Below are 24,608 nucleotides of genomic sequence, written 5' to 3'. Positions count from 1 at the left end.
TTAAGGGGAACTTCTCTTGTCTGTATTTTAAATACAGAAATACAAAAATAAATAAATATATGAAAGGGGTAATTATTATATTGTGAACTGTTTTGAAAGATTTGGTCTAATGTACAAGTTAGATTTCTAAATTAAATCTTTTCAGACTATTTCTCAAAGGACATAAAGAGGCAATAATGACAGCAAATTCTACTGCTAGCTTTAAAAATTGTAATGTAAATTATAAAGATTCATTTCTTTGTCCAGTAATTAAAAATCAAGGGGCAATTTGGTATCTCTAGGAACCAAAGTTAAACTTTAAAGTTAGTGTATTATTATTATTATTTTGATCACTAGTCACAAAAGACAAAATAACTCAAAGTAGAAAATTAGAGGCATCTTCTATAAGCCTCTTTCTGAAAGAGGCAGATTGTATTCAAATATTTCTCCTAGTGGGTTAGTGCCCAGATTAATATCCACTTAGACAAGTATATAATCAGAAACAGTCCTGATTTTGTAACTTATTAGAAATTCATGGGATGTAAATAAGCTATAAAGCCACTATGTATTGAGATATTACATACTCAATAGTCAAAAAGCAGATGAAACTTTTAGGCAAGGAATATATAGGTCATTTAAGCCACCTAACTTCTTAAACTGTGGTTTGTGATCCTACATGGAGTCTATAACTGAATATGGGAGTGGAGAAATTATGATTGTCTGTAAATGTTTGATTTGTATGCCTGTTTTATTTATATATATATATATATATATATATATATATATAAATTTCATGGGCAAAAAAGGGATGGAAAAACTTTAAGAAGCCTTAATTTAGGGGATGTGATGACAGACATTACAGAGGATATACACGCAAAATGAGAAACTCAAACTGCAGAAAGAGTGAAGCAAGCCACAAAGCACAAGATGCTTTTCAAACAGCAGGAGGAAATTGACTGAATTAACTGGTCTTCAGAAAGCTCAGATCGCCAACATGCAGCTAGAAAGAAGAGAGAGAGTGCTAAGTTCCAACTGCTAAGCATAAGAGAAGACCAACCTTGAAAGGCAGGGGACTGGGGCGCCACCACTGTCACTGGTTTGGTCATGGGGGCAGATGAGAAAGGGTCTTCGGGTGTGCTGAAGGCATTAGTGATCTGTGAGCACAAGGAACTGATGCTCTCTGCTTCCCCTTCTACTTCTGGCACTAGAAATCAGAGAATTATTCAAGATTGGAAAGATGAGTAATACTAAAACACACCATCATCAACACAAGGGTGAACTAACATTAATTACTCATTGGAGGAGAAAGCTGTAATCCGTCATCCCCAAAGAGAGTGTTAACACTATGCACAAGAAGCATAATTCTGAAAATATCTTTGAACACATTTATTCTGACAGGAAAGAGTAATACACCTGAGCTCAACATTTTTTTTTATTTATTTTTTATTTCATTTATTTTTTAATAACTTTTTATTGATAGAACCCATGCCAGGGTAATTTTTTACAGCATTATCCCTTGCACTCACTTCTGTTCCGATTTTTCCCCTTCCCTCCCTCCACCCCCTCCCCCAGATGGCAAGCAGTCCTTTACATGTTGAATAGGTTACAGTATATCCTAGATACAATATATGTGTGCAGAACTGAACAGTTCTCTTGTTGCACAGGGAGAATTGGATTCAGAAGGTATAAATAACCTGGGAAGAAAAACAAAAATGCAAGCAGTTTATATTCATTGCCCAGTGTTCTTTCTTTGGGTGTAGCTGCTTCTGTCCATCCTTGATCAATTGAAACTGAATTATGAGCTCAACATTTCACCTGGTTTTAATAAACTCTCCAAATGCTATGCCTGTTTTCTCTCATTTCCCAAGAGAGATGTGTTTTTCCTGGGCCAATCTGGATAGATAAATCTAGAAATTACTTTTGTCTTCATAGGTCTGTGTTCCGAACTCAGTTCAGGAACAATATAATAAGGTTACCATAAGTGTATACTGTGTCAAGGCTTTCTGGGCTCACAGACAGCAAGGTTTAATAATCTGAGGATGAGAGCGGAGCCCAGAGACTCCCTTAATCTGGGTTCTATAATCCATCCTTGTGATTTTGTTAAAATTAGTGAACTATCCTGAATGTCAGTGAATTGAGGCTAATCATCCCTAGCTATCCCTTCTCTCATCCACTAGATATTGTAAATGAGATATCTTGAATACCTAGGAGCTCCCAACAGAGAGGATGGTTTCAAAAGAGAACAGTAGTAGTATAATTTTATTTTGCATACCATAAGAGGATTATCTTGAACAAGAAAGCTTCCCTACATCACAATGGAATAAAAGCACAATGACTGAGAAAGAAGAGAGTGCCTCAGATTTTTGAAGAATACCTATCAAAGACGAACTAGATCTGGTAATTCAAGACTCAATGTAGATCATACTACTACAGGAACTGAGCAAAAGTCAAGAGATATGGAGGAATGGATGGATGCTTGGATATATAAACAACATACATGCCCCTCCCCCCCCTCCCCCCCCCATGCCTGATGAGGAGTTTTAAAGATTGAAATCTTAAGTCCTCCATCTCTTTGGAGGAACATCAAAAGGACCAAAATCGGAGTCCATCTGATTTTCTCTGTCTATTTAACTGTACTTATTTCCCAAGTCTTTTTAATCTACCCTTACTGACTACCAAATGGGAACATAAAAAAGAAACTACAGATTCTTGTTTTTTAGCAGGAGGCTGACACACCCTTCCCAGACCTCCCCATAGGAAGGGAAATAAAATAATAAAAACAATCCCCTTCTCTCCATTTCTTTTATTGGAAAATCACAAAGCAACTAATCTGATAGGGCTGGCAGAAACTCCTTATTAATGCAGAGAATCAGAAAACAATTGAGAAATCAAATGAGTGACTATTATTAGCGCTGCTGTAAAGCTAGGCAGATTCTATCTTACCTGCATTTTTGATGGGGAAATCAGTCTTCCTTTGCATAGTGGAAGGCAACTCATTGATGCGCAGGGACAGCTGCCGTTTGAAAGGTGACATCTTCTGACTAAGGGCAGGAAAGCCTCGGAATGAACCTTGTCTGGCAAGCTGTTCAATTGGTGCATGACGTCGAGGGATAGCATGGGGATTATTCATCTCAAGGGAGGCAGTGGTATCAGTAGTTGGGGAGGTAGGAGAAGATGGGGATGGGACAGAGTTGTTGAGTGTTGATGAAGCCACCGAAGTCTTCACATCTGTTTCAGCTTGGGAAAGCAAAAGGAATGTTCACATAACTAAGGAATTAAAAATCTTTCAAAGATAACTTCATTCTCTAAATGTTATTAAAGTATAGCAGTGTGACTTATCTTTCTCACACAAAAAAGAAATCTTATCATGTCACAAAACTAAAAATAGATTTCAAGATCACAGGATTTTAAAATTAGAAGGGAATTTAGATCTTGTAATTCCATTTTTATGATTTATAAGCAACTATAACATGCCTGTGAGTCAGACATGAAGAAAAGCAGTTAAACATGGATTTTTATCATAGAAGCTTCCAAAAAGAACTCTAATCTGGCAATGAAGGTATTTTAAAATCACTGGGGTAAAAATCCAAAAATTCCAAGTAAGTTCAGTTTCAGTGAGAGTTTATTGATTAAATCTGCACAAAACTGCATCTGTGATAGCAGGGATATCTAGCTGGAGTCTTACTACTGATAACTATCTGCAGCTAAAGTGATGACTCAAAGGGAGATTAAGCCTCACAGGCTTAGGTCAAGTTGTTCTGCTGTGAACCGCCACTATGTCCTTCATTACTGGAACAATTCCTTTCCAATGTGTGTGACTAACAGTGTGTGATGTGATGTTATTCTATGTTTGATATACAAATGATTAATCCACACTTTCTGAATCCCTAGTAATGAGGCTAGATCTTAAGTTTCCTGAGTTAAAGCTTTCTACAAATATTTCTGTGACTTCTCTGAGATGAGGAGCTGTTAGATGGAAATTCCCTCTACTCATCAAGAACAGTGGCTCAAGAGACCTAGAGCACTATTGTACTGCAGAGATCACCTAGGTCCCTTATTACAGACAAGAGGAGAGAAAACAAAGAGAGATTTGCCTAAAGTTATACAGAAAGTGGCAGAACTACAACTTCAGTCTGCAATTCCATGCTGAATGACAAAGCTTAGTGCTTTCCCTACCCACTGAGCCAGGATAATCTATATGTTACTTAGAGTTTTAAAGAAATGCTGGGAGCACAAAGTCTGTATTACTACAAGCCCTGAATCCATAATTTCCTAAGTCTATCTGCTAGTATATTGCATTTCCTTTTCTAGCCAGGGCTAATCATCAGCATCATCATAAATATCATCTTAAAATACAAGGGATAGCAACTGTGTTCTTTCTGGCTAATGTCATTACTATCTAGGTAACAAGTTAAAATGATTAATTAATAAAGGACACAGAGAAAAGTTTTTCTCCAAACAGTATCAACATCAATCTGTCAAACAGAGCCACCAATTTCTCCTCAACACCTTGTCTAGTATTTCCCCGAGTTTGTGCACTTGTGAATAATGCTCAACAGTGGGACCATACCTTTCTTTGTGTCCTGGATCTGCCTCATGATCTCCTCTCTTTCTGCTTGCTCAGTAGCCGTGGTGACACGGAAAGAGCCTTCTCTGGTAAATGTGGTCCTGCTGGCATCAAAAGTGGCTGTCACACCACACTCCTTCTCCCGTTTCTGCTTCCGTTCCAGGCAGGCTGCAAAAGCACAACCCACTGCATGACTCAATCTTTCTCCCTGTAAAAAGGAAAGAGTGTGCTGGCATTACATTTTTGTAATAGAGTTAAAAAAGCAAATCAAAACTTTGTAAAAGGTAGTAAGGAGTGGCTTGAAAGCTCCAACTAACCCTTTTAAAGAGCCACAAATAAACTTCTTTACATGAGGGAGTCTAAACTTAAGTCTCCTATCACCTCAGAAGCTCTCAGATCCTGCCTTTAAAAAAAAAAAGGATTTTTCTTTTTGATAAGAATTTAGTTGAGTAAGTATAGGAAATAATAATCTCTATTTTATTTGAAAATGGATTCAAATATACATGCCCATAGGAATTCTTTTTATATACTACTACTTCTCCTACAATTTTTCTGGGGCTTATTAAAAAATACAGATACAAAAAAATAAACTTTTTTGGGGAAAAAATCATCCATTGGCAAGAAGTCCAGTGAGGAAACTTCCTACCATACCTTGCCTGCAAACTTAAAAGAGTTTGTATGGATCACTGAGAGATTAAATGACCAAAAAGCCAGTAGGTATAAGAGGTAGGACCTGAATCCAGTATAAAGCTGCTGTTTTTTTTTTTAATTAATTTTTAATTTATGGAATAAAACAAGCATTTTCATTGTATAGTATAATAAAGAAGATGATTGCACATGAAACTGCCAATCTATTATGTTCAACTTGCTCTTGACGCTTAGGCTTGCTGTCTGGTCAACAGGACACACTACCTCTCATTTTTTACTATGCTTTATTAATTGTTTATTTTAAAGTGAAGAACTGTAATAAAATAATTTGTGAGCTTTACATAAAGGGATCATTATTAACTTATCCATTTATTGGAAACCAACAGCTTTTAAATGGTTAGGACATTATTTCTCCCTTTATAATGTTGGTTTTGTGGAAGCATCATAAAGGTATGTTAAAGTTTCTATATAGCATTCTTCAAGTGGAATAAGTAGAACAAATGATTGTTCTTGACTGGTTATATTTTTTAAGTGAAGTTAATCTAGGATAGAAATCTGAATCTGGAGAACATACAAAGACTGTGATGCAGAAAAAGGCCATTAAAGGAGACTAAGGAGAGGTCAGATAGGTAGGAGAACCAAAAAAAAATCAGTGTCACAAAAATAGAACATGAAGGGAAAAAAAAAGTATCAAATGTAAGAAAGGGCAAGAAAAATGAGAAGAGAGGAAAAAGATAATCGGATTTTTAAATTAAGAGATCACTTGTAACTTTGAAGAAAATAGTTTCAAGTGAATGACTAGGTCAAAAGCCAGATTGCAAAAAATTGAGGAATGAGAGACGGGGAGGAAGTGGAGTTAGGCAATATAGGTGGCTTTTTCTAGGGAGTTAAGACTGAGAAAAGGAGCTTAGAGCAAAATAGGCTGAAGAAATTTTGACTATAGAATTTCAAAAAGCAGAAGAAAACTGCTTTTACAAACAAGAAATTTATTCAGTACCATAAAGTTATCCTTTGTAAGTATAATTGATAAGGTGCATATCAAGATACAACTTAGAATAGATAGTATTATAATTTTATTATATTGGCAAGGCATAACATATACTACCAATTTTTCTCCAATAATCTGTCGTGTTTTTAAAGACTTTTTTGTAATTGTATTCATAAAATTCCTACATGTTTTGGTAAGACATCTTACCTTTGATAGGAATTTCTTGTTCTCTCTGCCTGCTAAGTTTTATTGGCAATATATAAAAAGACTGACAATTCTTTTGTGGATATAGTATTTTATATTCTGTTACTTTACTAAAGTTAATTAAATTACTTTTATTTAAACTTTTAGTTTTCTAAAACATCATGTCTACCTACAAAAGTGATGTTTGTTTTCTTTTTGACAATGCTTATTTCCTCAACTTTTTTTCTTGTCTAATTGTTACTGTAAATATTCTATAACTATGAAAGAATAACATTGACAGTGGGCATCCTTGTTAAATTCATGGAAGCTGATATTCACAAAATTACTCTTTCAAGGTTTCTCTTGATTCATGTTTACAGTTTAAAAATTATACTTTTCATTAGAAACACCTGAAAGTCCCCCAGTCAATTAAAGACTCCATTTTTTTCTCACTGTGGAATTGTGCTCACTTATTTCTGAATAAATTTCTTGTTTGTAAAAGCAGTTTTCTTCTGCTTTTTGAAATTCTATAGTCCAAGATTTTCTTTTCTTAAGATGTAACTGTCACAAAGTTTTGAGTGGTCCTGATTACAGTTTCTTGGTACCTGCAATCTTTATTTCTGGCTGCTTATGGTATTTTTTTCTTTGACATGGAAGCTCTGAAAATGAATATAAAATTTCTGGGTGTTTTCAGTGAAGTGATTACTGAATTTTTTCTTTTTCAACTTTGCCTTCTGATCCAAAGTATTTTTTCCTTTTATGATTTATTAAAACAATAATATACAATTGCTTGATTATGGTTTTTAGGGAATCTGATGAGTCAAAAATTATCTCCCTTAGTGGAGTTTGGTTTTTTGGTGTGTTATCTCGTTTAGCCTCCTTTTTGTGTGCTTATGGAGTGGTTAGAGAAGCTTACCAGTCTCTTCTTTTTTCTTTACTGTTGTTTCATTTGTGAGATCCTCTTTAGCTATCTATTAGAGTCTATGTGACTCTTCATTATATCAATGACAACATTGTTAACAGTTTCCATAGGGTGAGATGTCAAGACAAAAGCCAGGGAATGCTGGGCTTTGATCACTCAACTGCTTTTTGGCCTACCTGGGGGTTAGGCAGAAGTGGGAGGGCAAAGTTCTATTTAATTTTAGTCTGCTGCCAACTTCTCTGGGCTAGAAGGTAGAATTTCCAATATCCTTCTTACCTCAAAAAGTTATGAGGAGGATGGAATAGAGTTTGGGAGCAAAAGAGCTCCCAGCTGCGAGTAGCAAGACAGATTTTTGTGTAACTTAGTAAGATTATAATTTTTATAAACAACATGCAACTTTATGAATTCAAGTTACTGCATTCCTTCTCCTAGAAGAATGTGAATTATGAACTTTCTAATTATAGAATGTCATGATCTATCTCCTGTTAAGTGATTTTCATAAAAGAAAGGGGCCTAAAAGTCAGCCCTTCATTTTTTTTTAACTTTTATTTTCCTAGTTATATGTAAAATTTTTTTGGGGGGGATCATACACATATATTCATTTTTCACATATTTCCATTATGAATCATGTTGGGAGGAAAAAAATTGAACAAGAGGGAAAAACCACGAGGAAAAAAAACATAATTAAAAAAGAGAACATAATATGTGTTAATTTATATTCAGTCTCCACAGTTCTCTCTCTGAATGTGGATGGTGTTTTCCATTCAAAGTTTATTAAGATAGCTTTAGATCACTGAACCACTGAGAAGAACCAAGTCTATCATAATTGATCATTAAACAATCTTATTATTGCTATCTACAATGTTTTCCTAGTTTTGTTTGTTTCACTCAGCATCAGTTCATGTAAATCTTTCCAGGTCTTTCTAAAATCAGTCTGCTTATGATTTTTTTATGCCCTTGGAGCATAGTTCCAAATTGCTCTCCAGAAACCACTGTCTCATTTTGTAAAAGAAAAGAAAAGCTCAGAAATATCACTTGACCTATCCAAGGCTAACTGGCTCATATGTAGAAGAGATGGGATCACCGTAGGCACCAGCAATAATGAGGAAAATGTTTATGGGCAGAGGGTCATACCCAGAGACCTATATATTATAGATGTGGGCAGCTTTTTCCTCAACTTAACACATCTAGCAATGACAAATTTAAATGAATTTTATAATATTAGACATTATATGACTATCACTCTAAAACTCCTATTATCCCTAAGAAGTTATAGTGCTCATCAGCTAACTGAATCTGATTAAGTTTTCTTCTAGTCCTTCAACAAAATGATACATCTGCTACAAAGATATAACATAAAATTAGTTTTTTTGCCAGAACCTGGTGTTCCATCAGTGTAGGAAGCTCCCAAACTGGAAACCCCATCAACCAACACTGATGAGCAACTTGTTTGTAACTTACATAGATTCAGAGTTGCCTAGGATATTGACAGTCAAGCAAACTGCCCATCACCCAGCTAATAATAAAGAGCAAAAGATCACTGAAGAATTCTGGAAATTAAATCTCATGTGAATACAGCCAAATTATTATTTATACAAAAGAGTGTGTGTGGGAGGTCCAAAGTTTTAAAAGCAGAAAAAGCCTCTTAGGAAAATCAAAGAAACTTTGAAAGACTCTGAGGTACAAACTGTTCTAAAATTAAAGTAAGATAATCCTAGCCCTGAAGCTTTTTAAGATTTTGAAAGTATAGACAAAATGATAAACAAATACATGTTGAGGTTTTTCTGAAGTCTAAAATGACAAAAAAAGCATGTTGTCCCTCTGTCTGTTTACTCTCTATACCATTCTTGGGGTTGGCTTAATGTCTTTTGAGCTAAGCCAGTTTGAGAAGAACAGAATATTTTTCCCTCCCAGACTGGGTTCCGGAAGCTACCTTACTGTCTATGGCTAAAACTGTTAGTAAAGGAAGGCAATTTCTCTCGCTAAACTAACTTTTTTTTTTTTAAGAACTCCTTCTTAGTTTGAGTTCAATCGTTCAGCAAGTTAAATAAAAGTAAAAAATTTAAAAAATCCAAACATTAAAATATTTGTATAAACAGATATAAATCAAAGTGAGCAAAACCAAAAGAACAATTCATATAGTCTCAGGAGTATGTTACCACCTACAGAAAGAGAACTGAGGACCTGAGGTCGTATAGACTATATAGCATATTTTCTTCTATTTCTTTCCTTTTCTTGCCTTTTTTTTTTTTGGGAAGAAGGAGTAGAGGAAGAAGGAATACAGACATGATTAATGCAGGAATTTTTGTTTGTATGCTATACATATTTGTAATGGATTTTATTTATCTTGACTTCTCAGTGTGGGATGGGGAGGTAAAGCGATTTTGGAAATGAAAATTAAATATTTAATTCTTAAAAAAAAAAAACCACTTAAAGTATATAAAAAAAGAGGACACAAATGAAAAAGAGATGTAAAGCACCATGAGTTTTTAGCTAATCTCCAGTAACCATAGACAAATCCTGAATGTCTACCAATCACTTTACTGAATGTGTTGCTAGGTTATGTGAAAGTAACTTGACCATATGGGAGGAAAGAAGTTCTTTTTGGGCACTTTTATCATTAGTAGCTAATGTAGCATCTAGTTTCTTACCTGTGTTTTTGGGAGGGAAATTCATGACTAACCAAATTTGGACAAAACCCACTTTCTGGACATATGAAAAAACAAGCTGCCACAACTCACCGTGTCTTTAACAGCCATGAAGCAATGGCAAATCCAACGTCGTGTTGTGCCATCACGACAAATATAAGAGAAAGCCCTGTCAAAGTTCCTGTCTGGGGCACAGAAAGAAACTTTCTCTATTGTCTGGTCAACTATGAGGTCCTAGAAAATTGAAGCATAAGGAAAGAAAAGTTTCATTAATTTTAGAATACTTAAATTCAAATGCTCTTACTCTAACATGAGATAAAGAAGTATATGCTTAGAAATCTGGCTATCTACTACCTATCTAATCAAAGGAAAGGAGGCATTCATTTTCTATGGCATATAAAATTTAGGACAAGAGCATCACAGGAAGGAATTTTTATGAAATTTTTGTGAGCAGCAACATTATCCAATTTGTGCACATGTGCCTGTATAGAGCTTATATTTAATATCTATAGAAATGAAACTAATTACTTTAAAATAATCATGATATAAAAACAAAATGTAAACATTTATGGGTCATAGTTCTATTATCTAGATCAGGGTTCTTAATTTAAGTCTATGCATAGATTTCAGAGATTCCGTGAATATAGATGGAGGAAAAATTACATCTTCATTTCAATATAATCTTTTGCAATCTTGTGTATTTTATTTTATGCATTTAAAAGCATTATTCTGAGATGTCCATCCCATATACTTTAGCACACTGCCAAAATGGTCCATGACCAAGATTGGATATCTCAAAACTGTATTTTATACACTTTTATAGCTATAAACATGTAGAATATAGGATATCCAGTAAGTCTCAGTGAAATTTTAAGTTATTAAAGCTATTATTATTAGTAATATTTTAAAACTGTATTTTTGGAAGTTTGTGTATATAACACACATAATAAGGAGAATTATAGATTTACAAGAGGTCATTTGAATCAGCTGACTGCTTCAAGGAAAGTAAAAAGAAGGATCAGAGAATTCAACTAATATATGCAAAATGAATGGCTTCTTAATCTTATTTATAAAAGAGCTTCAATTTTTTGGCAATCTAGAATGTGACTGATTTTTGTTATTCAACTCATCTCCAATTATTTCATTCTCCTTTGTTGCTCTTAAAGTTTATTTTTTATAATTATCTTTATGTAGACTTGTGCTTGTCTTGGTAGGTTATTACTCAGTTATTTGAATTATAGTGACTGTAAATTGAATTTCTTTTTCTCCAGTTTTTGTTAAGTGATGATTTCCATGGGTTTATATTCCTCTAAACCAGGGGTCAGGAATGTCCAATCAGACCCATGGGCTGTATAAGGCACAATCATTTGCAACTGCAGAGAATGCAGAAGAGTGCAACAACCACTGTTTGAGTTCTCTCAGTTGATAATTTTGTATGGCCCACGAAAATGGCCCTTGGCAGAAAATGTTTCTCTACCTCTGTTCTGAACTGATATTAAGCTACTAATTTCATTTTAAGAGGTATATTCTAATTAGATATTTCATCTGACAGTATAATCTGAAATGTTTTTAAAATGCTGGTTTTTGAAAAAAATTATTTTTTAATAATTTGGAATTTTAATACTTTAACTGCTAGAATAGAATGAAAGGTGAATAAAAGACACAAGACAAAAGAACATCTGCTTTGATAACACACTTAAGAGGCCCAAGAGATGTCCTGTAGAAAACTAGGGATCACTAAAATGGTTTAAACTATTATCTTTCTAATTGCGTAATAAAAATTGCCTCCTATAGAAAAAAAAAGGGCATATTATATAATGTTTTCCTCTTCCTTCCTAGATTTCATAGAAACGAATGAATTTCATTCTTGGCTTGGCAGGGATTGCTTGTTTACCATATAGGTGCCACTTACTTTTAGTGAGTGCATATTACTTAATTTGGATGATTTGAGGTAGCATTTCCCCAAGTACCATTGTTGAGCTGAAAGATCCTTTTTTGCTCTTTCAGAAGAATATAATATTTGCTCTTTTCCAGTCTTCTATCTGTTTGCTTTATGTTTTTCAGAAACAGTAGTTAGTGGTTTTGTAAAACCTTCTACGAATAGTCTAAGGAAACTGATTAAATAAAGTTAGGTTTGATAAGCATTATTGTTTGTAATGGCAATCTTCCTTCCATTTTGCAACTCCCTTTTTCAACATGGGACCTTTACTCATTATTATATGGCCACAGTTGTTTGGATTCTTTGGGGAGAGAGGAGGAAGTAATATTCCAGGACTTTTCCTTCTCTGCCAAAAAACTTTTTTTTAAAAAAATTAACTACTTCTCCATTAGAGTTCAAAAAAAGAACCCTTTTATTAATAATACTCCTTCCTGTTTGATTGATTCTCTATCCCACTCTGCACAAAGATTATCTAAACCTTCGTATCTCTTAAAGCTTCCTACATGATCTTAACTAAACTCTTAAGGAAAGACTATGCTTCCTTATACTTTACTGATAATATAAGACATCATTTACTAGGACTTTCCTTTCTGTCTTTGTCTACATTCTGAAATGCTTTTTCATCTGCCATTCTCTTCTCCTTTATTCCAGTCTCTCTAATTAAGAAATGAAATTTCTTCTTGCCAAAAGCAATTCTTCTGTATGTTCCTTTGGTTCCTCATCTTCTCTAAGCTGTTTGAGTTCATAATCATTTTTACTTTGACTCCATCCCCATCTTCAGCTCCTCTCCATCAATGAGTTCCTCTACTGCTCTCTATAGACAACTATGTCTAAGTTTTGCAGTTCCTCAAACTGGATAGTTCATCTCTTATGACCAGGCTTTTGCACCAGTTAGTCAGGCCCCCATGCCTAGAATGCACTCACTATACCACTTTTTAGAATCCATTATTTCTTTCAAACTGTCCCCAAAAAGCTACTTTTCCACATGAAACCTTCCCCTAGTGCCTCTAGTTTCTGCTACTATTACCTTGTATTTATTATGTGTATATTTATTTGTGAACTTATTTTCTCTGCCCCCCAAGAGAGTACAGGCAATTTGAGAGCAAGAACCATTTCATTTTTGTCTTTGTAACCCCTAGTTCTGAGTTTCAGGACCTGGAGCATAGCTAAAGTCAGGTTTAGATCTGTGCCGTGGGAAATACTTGGGTAAGGAAATTCCCTCTAGCAATGCAGGTTGGCATCTTCTCAATTTATACTCAAAGATTTACTTAGGCTAGAACTCAGAACTTAAGCAACTTACACAAGATTACAGTCAGGGATAGGACTTTGAAGCCATGTCTTCCTGGCTTCAAGTCCACTTGCATATGGCATTTAAATTCTTGTTGATTGGTCAGTTACCTTTCTTATCTTTTATAGTTTTAGTTTACTTAAGTTTGCACTCAGGCATCATTCCATCCATTTGTTGGATGGAATCTTCCTGCCCAGGATTGATTCTTGGGTTTGGTGGCAAAGCTTGGATCACAAATTTAGAAGTGGAGGGGACCTTCGAGATCCAGCCCGCTTAAAGTTTTAGTGACTTCTCCAAGATCACACTGGCAGAGGATGAAGTATGATTCAGATTCAGGTTGAATTGTAAAGTTTAGTGTTCTTTCCATAGTTGTCTTATGCTTTGAGCAATCTGTCTTGCTGATGAGCATTGTACTTCAGATCCCTTTTCCCCTTTTCTCTTTCTTAGGAACTTGAATTTTATGAATTATATATTCTATATATGAATATCTATATTCTAATATTACTGAATTCTATAAGGAATACATTACCAAATGGCTTCCAAAAAAAATGTACTTCAAGGAAAGACACCTTGAAAGAAATATGTGAGGTCTAGAATCATGTCCATTCATTACTTAAATGAGATATGGTCTTGTGACTTGTGAAAATAGTTATTTCTTTTGGAACAGACATTGCCAAAATCACTGGGTATATCGTCTTGAGCAAAACTATTGGTAATGTTGTATTGGACCACCAGGGAGCAGCATCACATCCCCAACTGTAAAGCGATGTATTGTACCACTCCAAAGAGTCAGTGCTCCTGCAGGATGGCACAAAGAAAAAACACCCATAATCTTACTAAAATCTAAACAAAATGATTGCTAATGCAAACAACTATATATCTCTATGACTACTCTAAACTTTTAGTTTTGGTATGGGGGAGAAAGAGTCAAGCTCTTAAAAAGTGACTCAATTACTGCAATTTTTGTTGTAAAAGTTTTAAATAATCAACCAAACTGGACACATTAAAGCCATGTGGTTAAAAGAAGCCAGTCTTTATCTAATAAGCTTTTCATTTCTTCCAGAGCAAAAGTAATTTCTTGGTTTAATTAATTGAAGAGATCATGTTTAAGAAATTTCTGACCTTTGACCATTTCTTAGGAGACTTTTATTCAAAATTACCTGTATCTTTGTTAACAATTCTGCCCTTAATGCAGAAATTCTAACTTTTCTACTCTCCATACCTATAACTGATGTGGGAAAGATTAGTTTCTAGATTCCCATCTCCTCCTAGTGCATGTAATTACCCTTTGACTCACAAATCCTGGTCCCTTTGAATTCCAATAGAAGATCCGGACCTGTCCCAGCCCCACCCGGATCTGAGCCAACTTTGAGGCTATACCCAAAAGCCCCTCGAGCTAAGTCTCCTATTATAAAAAGGCCCCGCTGGGAACCCCTCTTTGCAGAGATTCCAAACATGGTAGCCATGTGAGGACCCTTTGTCCACTGGACCCTTTGTCCAGTGCCCTCCTTATCTCCATCTTCACCTAATAATAAACCTCTTTTAAAAATCAATCTAGATTGCTCTCTGGACCAATAAATGCTTTTATTGGGAACTCATGCCACCACTAGACCCCATTTACCACCGTTATTCTTGCGCTGAATCCAAGGGGGTTGCAGGGGAGCTTTGCTTGACTCCCTGTACCCCAAACCTGCCACTAGACCTTAACTAAATCCTAATCTCATATAGGTACCCCAAATCTAGACTTCAACATAACCACATAATGTCAAGGTTAAAACCAATCCTGTGGGAATGCTTTCTCCCATTTACTGAATGCTGCTCAGGGTACTTATCTACTTTATGGGATCCAAATAAATGTTTACAAAATAAACCAATTTCCAGGTTTGTGAGATTTGTCTTAATAGAAATGTCTGGCAAAAAAGCAGGTTAATCAATTTAAACATCACTTTTCAAAATATACTATTCAGGAGGAAAGACAAGCAGGTTCAGACATGGGTTAGTCATAATACAAGTAAAAAAAATTCACAATTCCAGTATCTGGTAGATAGCAGCTTTGTTATACATAGGAATAAAAAAAGACCCAGATTTTAACATTAAATGTTAATGTTGGACAGAACAAACATGCTCTGTCATGTGAAACGATCCAGAAGTGTACTGCTGAGAAAATTTCCTTTTTAAGGGGGTAACGAGTAACTAAATTGGCTTTATGAATGCTGAAAGTTCCTCAGAGGGCTGCACTTTGGACACAGCGAAAGGATGTACAGTGACTACAACAGCTTAATGAAATTAGACCTGATCACTAGGGAAAAACACACAATACACAAATGATTACAATTAAGTTTGGACAAATCTAACCTTAGTTTTTTCATCCACAACTCGGAGTCCATCTGCTGAAACCCACAGGACTGCTTTCACGGCCTTTTTTCCAGTCTTTCAAGAGAAGACAAGAGAAAAACACATACACATATAAAATATTAACAAATAGTGTCACCTTCCTGAGGGGAAAAAAAAAAAAAACCAGCTGTGCTTTCCAAGAACCACAACAATAAGTGCAGATGGAGTCGAAGTTCAGGAGGGATGCCCAAAGCCAGATACTCAAACCAGACTGCAAAAACATTCAGGGAAAACCAAGCCAAAGCCAGTAATTTAGAAACACAATGCAAAACAATAATATGAAATTAAGTAAAGAGGGGAGGATATAGGTGGAATCAAAACCAGGTTATCACATTCAGTCAAGGGCAAAGAACTCAAGGTTAGATTCTTCACCCATTTCCAAACATCAACCAAGAAAAAAACAAGAGTAAGATACACATTAAATACATAAGGAGTTACACCACAAGTAGCTTCTAAAAATGCACTTAAAAGATAAAGGTAATAACATAACAGCTTTAAATTTGGGTTCTGACCAGTCCCACAACCCCTAATGCCCCCAGTGTGTGTGGCAGAATCACAGCATCATGGATTTAATGCTAGAAGGGACAACCAGGTCAACCTTTTCATTTTAATCAGCAAAAAAATCTAACGATTACTTTTTTGAAGATGAGCGCAGAAATATTTATCCCTTTCTAATTGAGAAATCAAATGGGTATTGACAACTAGAGGTTCAAGAAGATCACTTGAAAACAGTTATTGGAAATATATCTAACACAATAAGAATTTAAATTTTTTGCTAGGAGAAATGTTAGACTGGCATTTGATTTCTCTGAAAGGCAATGGGAGAGTTTACAATGTCGTTTTCATAGCTTTTTGTCCTATCTGCTTTAAAGGGTTGTACAAACAAAATATAAAATGATGACTAGAAATGGAATACATCAACTTCATAGCAGAATTCTGTCACAAGGACAAGAACAAGAAAAGAAATCTTAAAACAACTAAACTGCACTCTCTTAAGAGAATAAAGTGACACAAAACCAGTCTCTACTCGGATAACAATCTGAGGTTTCCCTGAATATATGGGGATATAGCCTTAAATATACTCTTTTGTGTCATTACTAGGTTATCTCAAAAATGGTACTTATTTTACGGGCAACATATGTTTTTTCTGAAATTACATTAATCATTTGTTTTCCATTGTTACATTTCTTTGTCAATAAAAGGCTTTTTGTATTAACACAAAAGGGTTGTTAATATCCCAACAATTTCATGGAATTTTTCTTGTTCAGTCTTGTTCTTAAATGTTAAATTCTCTTTCCGTCACTATGGTCTGCAAAGTAACTGCTACCTCAACGAGGTAGGTATTTTTGTCCTACAGTTCCATTCTTGTCTGGGTTGTTTTGGGCAAACAGGATTTCTGATCATATTCAAATTCACTGGGTTTTATCTTCAAGCTCTGAACTAGCTTACCAATCAATGATTCCTAAATATTGTAACTCATAAGCAATGCATCAAAGCCACAATCTTCAATCCATTTCAAGCTAAATCACTTCTTCAAACACTAAAACATTAATTTTAAAATTTGTTTTTCAATCATGTCTGATTCTCTATGGCCCCAATTGGGGTTTTCTTGGCAAAGATACCAGAGTAGTTTGCTATTTCCTTTTCTAGTTCATTTTACAGATGATGAAACAGAGGTAAACAGAGTTAAGTGACTTGCCCAGAGACACACAGCTAGTAAATGTCCAAGGCCAAATTTGAATTAGAAAGGTGAATCTTCCTTGAGGGCCAGGCCAGCATACTATCCACTTATATATGCTCCTTATAATTTGTGGCATATCACAAAAATGTCATAGCCATTAAGAGCAAGGCTTTTCTAAAAGTGAACAATACAGGAGTTGGGTTAAAGTCAGAAGACCAGAAGATCTAGAAGTGTCAAAGGACAAATACAACAGTTTTTTATTTAAAATGGAGAGTTTGAAAATACTTAATGGTATAAGCATATTTTTTTAAAGAACACTTGACACTCTAGTTATTGGTAAGAAAAAAATGCAGCAGCAGAATTGTAGATGTGACATTAAGAATTATTTTAACACTACTGTTTCAACACTTTCTATTTTAACAATGACAACAAAGCTGAGTAATCACTAAAATGAATAAAATCAAGAGAGAACAGAGACTTATAAAACATAGTAAATCATTCTGAAAAATATGGTTTCTATGGAATGGAAAGTCCTTGCTTTCATTTAGAATTTAAATCACCAAACTTCACTTGTCAAGCTATCCAGTCAACCTGTGGGTCAATTACAGGAAATGGAATTCAGTCTGCTGTGAATTTTAATTTTTCACTCCTTTTTCTTCCCAAATGTTTTGATGTTTGGCTTTTAAATTGTTTTCTACCTTAGCCAACAGTACTGTTTGCTTAGAAATAGCAATCAAATGACTGTTTAAATAATCTGACACTGGACTAAGTGGAAGCAAGTATTGGATTTATTATAAATTACCCAATCAGTAAAAATTGCATATTTAGAATTAAATGAAGAAAAGTAATGTATGATCCACAAATAAAATGTCCTCAATATATGAGAAATTCATTGGTAATGCTATGAACAGAATAAAAGTTGGTTTTAATATGGATGTCAGAAAGGAATACAAAATAGTGAGAGCAAAGAATTACTGGCCAAATTCAGAGGGGGAATTGTATGTAGTAAATTAATCCCAGGCTTCAAAAAGTTTAAATTAAAAAAAAAAAACTAGAAGACTCATAGGTAGACTGGCTAGCTTCTAGTTCTTTTCCTCTTTTAAATAATAATATAAACTGGTGAAGACATCTGAGATGTATTCTACGTGTAACTATAGTCACTGCTCACACTTAGTACTTTTTAAAATTTTACAAAGTATTTTCCTCATAACAATCATGTGAGGTAGGCTGCATGAATATGATTACCACATATTACAGATGAAAAAATTGCATTCAAAGCAAGATGAACTGTCTCATTCATGATTGCACAGCTAATAAATGGCAGTGCAAATGATTTGTATCGAGGTTTTCAGATAGGACAGCAAACATACTGAATGATAAGTGTGAGGATATTTTAAAAGACCACAGGTTAAAATAAGAAAACAAAGATTAAATTTAATAGGAATAAAGAATAGGATAGGGAAGACACAATGACTTCAGTTTCTGCTAAAGAGGCCCATGGACTATATGAGTCTACAATGTGACACAGAAGTCAAAAGTCAATGTAGTTCTTGGCTGAATTATTAAGAGAGAAAAGAGGCTCTCAAACAATGGATGTGGCCCTGATCACATCATGTAGCTAGAGTATCTTCCTTAGTTCTGGCAGGCACATTTCATCAGGATAGTGATAGCCTGGTATGATTAGAATTATGTAGGAATTGGAGAACTATGGAAAAGTGAAGAAGTTTAGCCAAGAGACTAATTTAGAGAAGACATAATAGGCTGCTTCGAATTTTTAAAGGGCATATCATGTAGAAGAGGAATCAACTTTTTTTCCTTTTAGGTCCCAGAGAGAAGAACTAGGTGAATGAGTAGAAGTCAGAGAGAAGTAGCTTTAAACTCCCCACAAGCAAAATGGGCTTTTGTAACAATCAAAACTGCCCACAAGTGTAATGGAGCTCTCATAACAGGTAATGGGTTGCTTTTCACTAGAATTCTTCAAATAGAATTTGGATGATTATTTGTCAGGATATATGAAAAAACTCAGTTGGGATGGACTGGATGAACTCAAAGGTTCTTTCAAACCTTGAGTCTGTTACTTATTTGAATAGAGTCATTCAATTATTTTTCTTGATCAGTTTATCTACAAGCTATCTGGTACATAAAATAGAGAGAAGGGCCTTAGATGACATTTACTGTCATTTATGAGTCTGAAATTATATGATTACTTAAACTACCAACTAAGTACTGGCATTCATTCAAAATCAGTAAAGAAGCCACAGCTTCAATTGAATGTATACACAGAATAACAGAACACCCTGGGCATTACTGCCCTAAAATGGGCGCAACTACAAACTAATAGAGCAGACATTAAAGAAAAAAGCCTTATAAACACAGGGCACAACATCAAACTATGTGGAACAGTTATGATATGTTAGGAAACCATAGCTGCAGATCATCTGCAGAGCAGAGAGATGATTGTAGCCTATGAGACAAAGTGGAAGGGAAAGCTTTTCAACTCAGAATTTGTTTTGTTTTTTCCCCCTAACACATACAGAAAGGGATGAGAACCTATCTGGAAAAAACATTTTCTAATGTAGGAATAGTTGTTCACCAACTTCATATTGACTGAAATCTACAAGGAAGTATCCCTAATCCAGAAAGCAGAAAAGAGAGCATCCTTATTCTATAGTGAAGATTGAATTCATGATAAAAAGGCAAGAATGAGATGGGCAGATTTATCATATTGTCCTTCCATCTCAGGATCTGTAGAAGAACCAAAAAGGGAACCAATGGAATTCATATTCCTACTGACATGAAATAAAGTTTTCTATTTTATTTTGAAAGGTCAACAAAGGTTTCTGATGTGAAAAGAAATCTTACCACTCTTGAAGAGCCTATTAGTACAATTTCAAAAGATAACATTTCAAATATGGTAAAATTTCACCAGAGTTATATTTATGCTTTCTTCTGTCAGAAAGGCTAGAGGTGACTAGGTGAAGGGAGGGGGAGGAATTTAAGTTCTATTCTAATTAACTCTATAAGGCAGTTTGTAGATTACTGTCTCTGGGAAACTCTTTTTCTTAAATATGTTTCTATATCACAGTCCTTTCCCATACTACCTTCAGACTGAACACATAAAACAAAAACAACTAGAGCCAAAAGCTGACAAAAGTTTGTCCTAGTATCTTTTCATTCCTTGAAGGGATGAGTTATGTTTCATTATTCATTTTACAAGGTAATTAGGATTTCCATGAATCAAGAATGTAATGTTCTTTTAGTGAACTTCTCATTTATTTTGTTGTAGTTATGAGGCTTTTTTTGATCTTCCACATTTCTCTACATCGTTCATATGAACTTTCTTGTGTTGCTTTTTATTCCTAAGGCTCATCATTTCTTACTGCACAACAGGACTACAGTTACATTTTTATAGATTTTTTTTCTGCCAGTTCTCTCTTGATGGGGCTCCTCTTTTTTTTTTTTTTTTTGGCCAGTTGTTAGCTACCACAGGACCTGGCAATATTTTTGGTTGGTTTTGGATCTTCCTTTTTTTCCCCCATGGTTGATTTTATTTTTAAAAAATTTTTTATTTTTCTTTTTTTTTAAATTATAGCTTTTTATATACAAAACATATGCATGTTATATACAAAACATATGCAAAGTATATGTTAAATACAATATATGTATACATATTTATACAGTTATCTTGCTGTAAAAGAAAGATGGGATTTAAAAAGAAGGTAAAAATAACCTGAGAAGGAAAAAAAAAATTGCAAGCAAACAATAACAGCAAGAGTAGAAATGCTATGTTGTGGTTCATACTCATTTCCCAGTGTTCTTTCGCTGGGTGTAGCTGGTTCTGTTCATTACTGATCAATTAGAACTGATTTGGATCCTCTCATTGTTGAAGAGAGCCACATCCATCAGAATTAATCATCATATAATATTGTTGTTGAAGTGTACAATGATCTCCTGGTTCTGCTCATTTCACTTAGCATCAGTTCATGCAAGTCTCTCCAAGCCTTTCTGTATTCATCTTGCTGGTCGTTTCTTATAGAGCAATAATATTCCATAACATTCATATGGTATTGGATCTTCATTTCTGCCACTTACTTTCTTGTAGTACTCATCCAATAATGAGATTGCTGAGTCAAAGAGTATGGACAGTTTAGTCCTTTTTTATTGCATAATTCCAAATTGAAATCCAGAACACCTAGATTACCTCAAAGATCCACTCATAGGGCATTAATGTGCCTGTCTTTCCAAAACTGACTATTCCTATCTTTTTCATATGCATGCAGTAAATGAAATCTTAAAGCTGTTTCTGTTTTACATTTTTCTTATCATCAGTGACTTACAGCATGTTTTCATGACATCATTCATAGTTTGTACTTCTTTTTTGAAAACCATTTGTTCACATCCTTTGACCACTTATCTACTGGGGAATGGACTTGATTCTTTTTCCTTAAATGAGGGAGTGTCTGGTATACCCTCCCTTTTCCTCCTTGTGGCTATTTTAATCCCCACACCCTTTCCTGTATGACGTTAATCTTTTTTGTACTTTATTAGATATGCTCTTTCTGGATTCTCATTTTTGTTTTATTCTTTGAAATACATGTTCTGACATATATGAAAAATAATAGTATAAAGAAGAATTGGAAAATCTCCTGTTTTTCCATGTCCACATTCTTGCATGTTACTCATTTTTTTATATGAAATGTCTGACTTTCTGCCCTTCCCTAGAGAAAAAAATAGCACAATGTTTTCTGGTGCATTTCATCATTCATCAACCACATAATAATAAAAAGGTTGGATTCATATTGAGCACTTCATGGCACATGTGCTTGGTTAAGCCTATAAATGAGGAAAACTTTTAGCTTATGCTTTTTTGAGCTGCCTTAGAAACATACTGGAAAACTTTGTTAATTCCAAATGCTTTCTGCAGAAACAACAAGTCACTAGAAACATGTAAACTAAATATGTATGTTTCGTGCTAAAGAGAATTGTGCAATATTTCTCTAACTGAAAGTTTAAAAGTTAGCATCATTTTTTTTTTAATAGGAGCTAAGCATTTCTGATAAAGGAAGTATTTTAAAGATGAACATGGCATAATGAAACACTTTTAAGCCCCAATGAACTACTGTCCTTTCACCACAGAAAATGATGCCTTAAAGAATAATCTGGGAAATTTGATTTAAGAATGTGTAAAACAGACACTTTATCTTACCAAAAAAACCCAAAACAAAACAAAAAAACCCCTTTCAACTCCCTAATACTAAAATAAAATAATATGCTATTCCCAATTGTTCCATTCCCTAGAATCTGATACAAGTAAGCAATAGTCTCAAAACACTATAATAATAATGATGTGAATAAAACAATATTTGGCATGGAATTAATCAGAGCTAGCAAAATAAAACATAAAAAACTCAGGTCAATTATTTTGGTAACTTTTACACTAAGTTTGGTTATTTCAAACAAAAAAATCATGGTGATACCACAAATATTCCTCTTCTATTTAGTATTTTTAGAGAAATTAAAGTACATAGTAAGACTTTTAAGTCACAGCAGTGTACATTGATTTCAGGGTTCAGATGAATTCTAAAATTCCCTACAAATAGAAAACCTAAGTTATAGAATAGGGTGTTTCTTCTAGTTTATAATATGGTTTGGTTTGGTTTTTTGCTTTTTTTTTTGCTAAGGCAATTGCGGTTAAGTGACTTGTCCAGGATCACATAGCTAGGAAGTATTAAGTGTCTGAGACCAGATTTGAACTCAGCCCCTCCTGTCTTCAGGGCTGGTGTTCCATCCACTGTATCATCTAACACTCCTATAATATGGTTATTAGATTGTATTAGAAATGAAAATTAAAATAAAGTGGCTAGAGGACTTAGCTTTTTAATGCTGACTTTGTTGTCAGCATTGTTAAGAAATTGTTAAGAAAGCTTTTTCAAAGCAGAGGGTATAAAAGTAGGTGATATATAACCTTATTCTAGAACCTATATAGAAATGTTTGTTTCATTCCACAAATTAAAAATAAAAAATAAAAATTTTTTAACCATGTGAGATGGAACAAAAAATTTCATTTTTCTGTTCTTTCCCATAAGATAGAAATGATACTTAGGCAATGTTATAATTTGGCTCTTCAAATACCACAAGGATCTGTATGGAGAAAGTAAAAACGCAGAACACAACTGTTCTGTATCATAGCAGGTAGTCTTTGAAAGTTGCTATGGCTGCAGAGATCATCATTTTGATGCCAACTTGGTAATGAGCCTCTCCAAACTTGGTAGATTGTCCTTGGACAAGAAGCATTTGCCTTTCAACGCCTTTTTTAGCTTGTGCTATACTGACACAGTCTTTGAGTATACAGTGTGACTTCTGTGTCACAGTAATAAGTTAATAGCTAACATTTGCATAATGCTTCCTATATGCTGTGCTAAATGCTTTATAATTATTATCTCATTTGAACCTCAACTCTAAGAAGTGGGTGCTATCATTTTCTCTATTTTATAGATTTAGGAACTAAGGCAAACAGAGTAGCTGATTTGCCCAGGATCACAAGCTATTAAGTATCTGAGACTAATAGGGTATCAGAATAAGATCTTTGCTAAGTATATCAATAAAGACAAACTTATTTTAAAATATACTTCAAGTTTAATGTATCATGTGCCTATTTTGCAATAATGTATGTGTGTGAGTGTGATTTTGCTAATGCATATGTGTGTGTGCCTATCTTGGGCTGTCAGATTTACTTGCATATGACAATCTTCAGAAGGCAAAGATCAAGAATGGCATTGCTGACACCATATGTAGTGTAGTTAAATGATGTGTTCAGCAAAAACTTATTAAGCTGGGTCGCGGAGGGCTTGGAATCAGTCACCAAACATTTATCAAGTATCTACAGTGTGCTATGCACACAAAGACTGGGGGAAAAAAAGTAAATAACTCTTGAGTCTTCAATTTGAAACTTTAATTCTTCAGTTCTCAACTTCTGAAATGGGTTTAGAAATAGAATCTTATCACAGAGAGAGGAATATTTAGATGCAGCACAACTCTATGATAAAATCTAAATTGTTTTAGGTCACATTGCTGAAACTTGTAATATCAATGAGAAAGGAGGAGGGAGGACTAACAGACTTCTCAGAAGAGAAGAGGCAGATCTGAGACTCTAAGCAACAGTAAGAAGGATCAAGTACCTATTACCCATCTCAATTAATACTTTCAGATTATAATTTCTGAACTAGTAAGAGCTGCAGTTCCTATGATTAATTAATGTCATTTAGTCATCTTTGGAATATCTTATGAAGCTGTGTTCACTATCAGCTCTCATTGATATACAAGTAATGCAAAGATCTTAAGAATTGGGATGTTCTTTTTCAGCACATAGCT

The 24,608-nt window shown here is 34.4% G+C and overlaps 1 protein-coding gene across 4 annotated transcripts in view; it reads right to left on the bottom strand.

Moving 5' to 3' along the window:
• NUMB (NUMB endocytic adaptor protein) overlaps positions 1–24,608 on the bottom strand; it is a 174,158-nt gene that overhangs the window by 4,109 nt on the left and 145,441 nt on the right. For all 4 annotated transcript variants that reach the window (XM_051977648.1, XM_051977650.1, XM_051977649.1 and 1 more), the window contains 5 exons: positions 15,518–15,592; positions 10,029–10,169; positions 4,550–4,754; positions 2,923–3,216; positions 1,037–1,183 (listed from right to left, as the gene is read on the bottom strand). In XM_051977648.1, the coding sequence (XP_051833608.1) occupies positions 1,037–1,183; positions 2,923–3,216; positions 4,550–4,754; positions 10,029–10,169; positions 15,518–15,592 (862 nt within the window). The remainder of the gene's footprint in view (positions 1–1,036; positions 1,184–2,922; positions 3,217–4,549; positions 4,755–10,028; positions 10,170–15,517; positions 15,593–24,608) is intronic.

Source organism: Antechinus flavipes, chromosome 2, assembly GCF_016432865.1.
Source record: "Antechinus flavipes isolate AdamAnt ecotype Samford, QLD, Australia chromosome 2, AdamAnt_v2, whole genome shotgun sequence".
Taxonomy (NCBI): Eukaryota; Metazoa; Chordata; class Mammalia; order Dasyuromorphia; family Dasyuridae; genus Antechinus; species Antechinus flavipes.
This window is presented reverse-complemented; position numbering and strand designations above follow the sequence as displayed.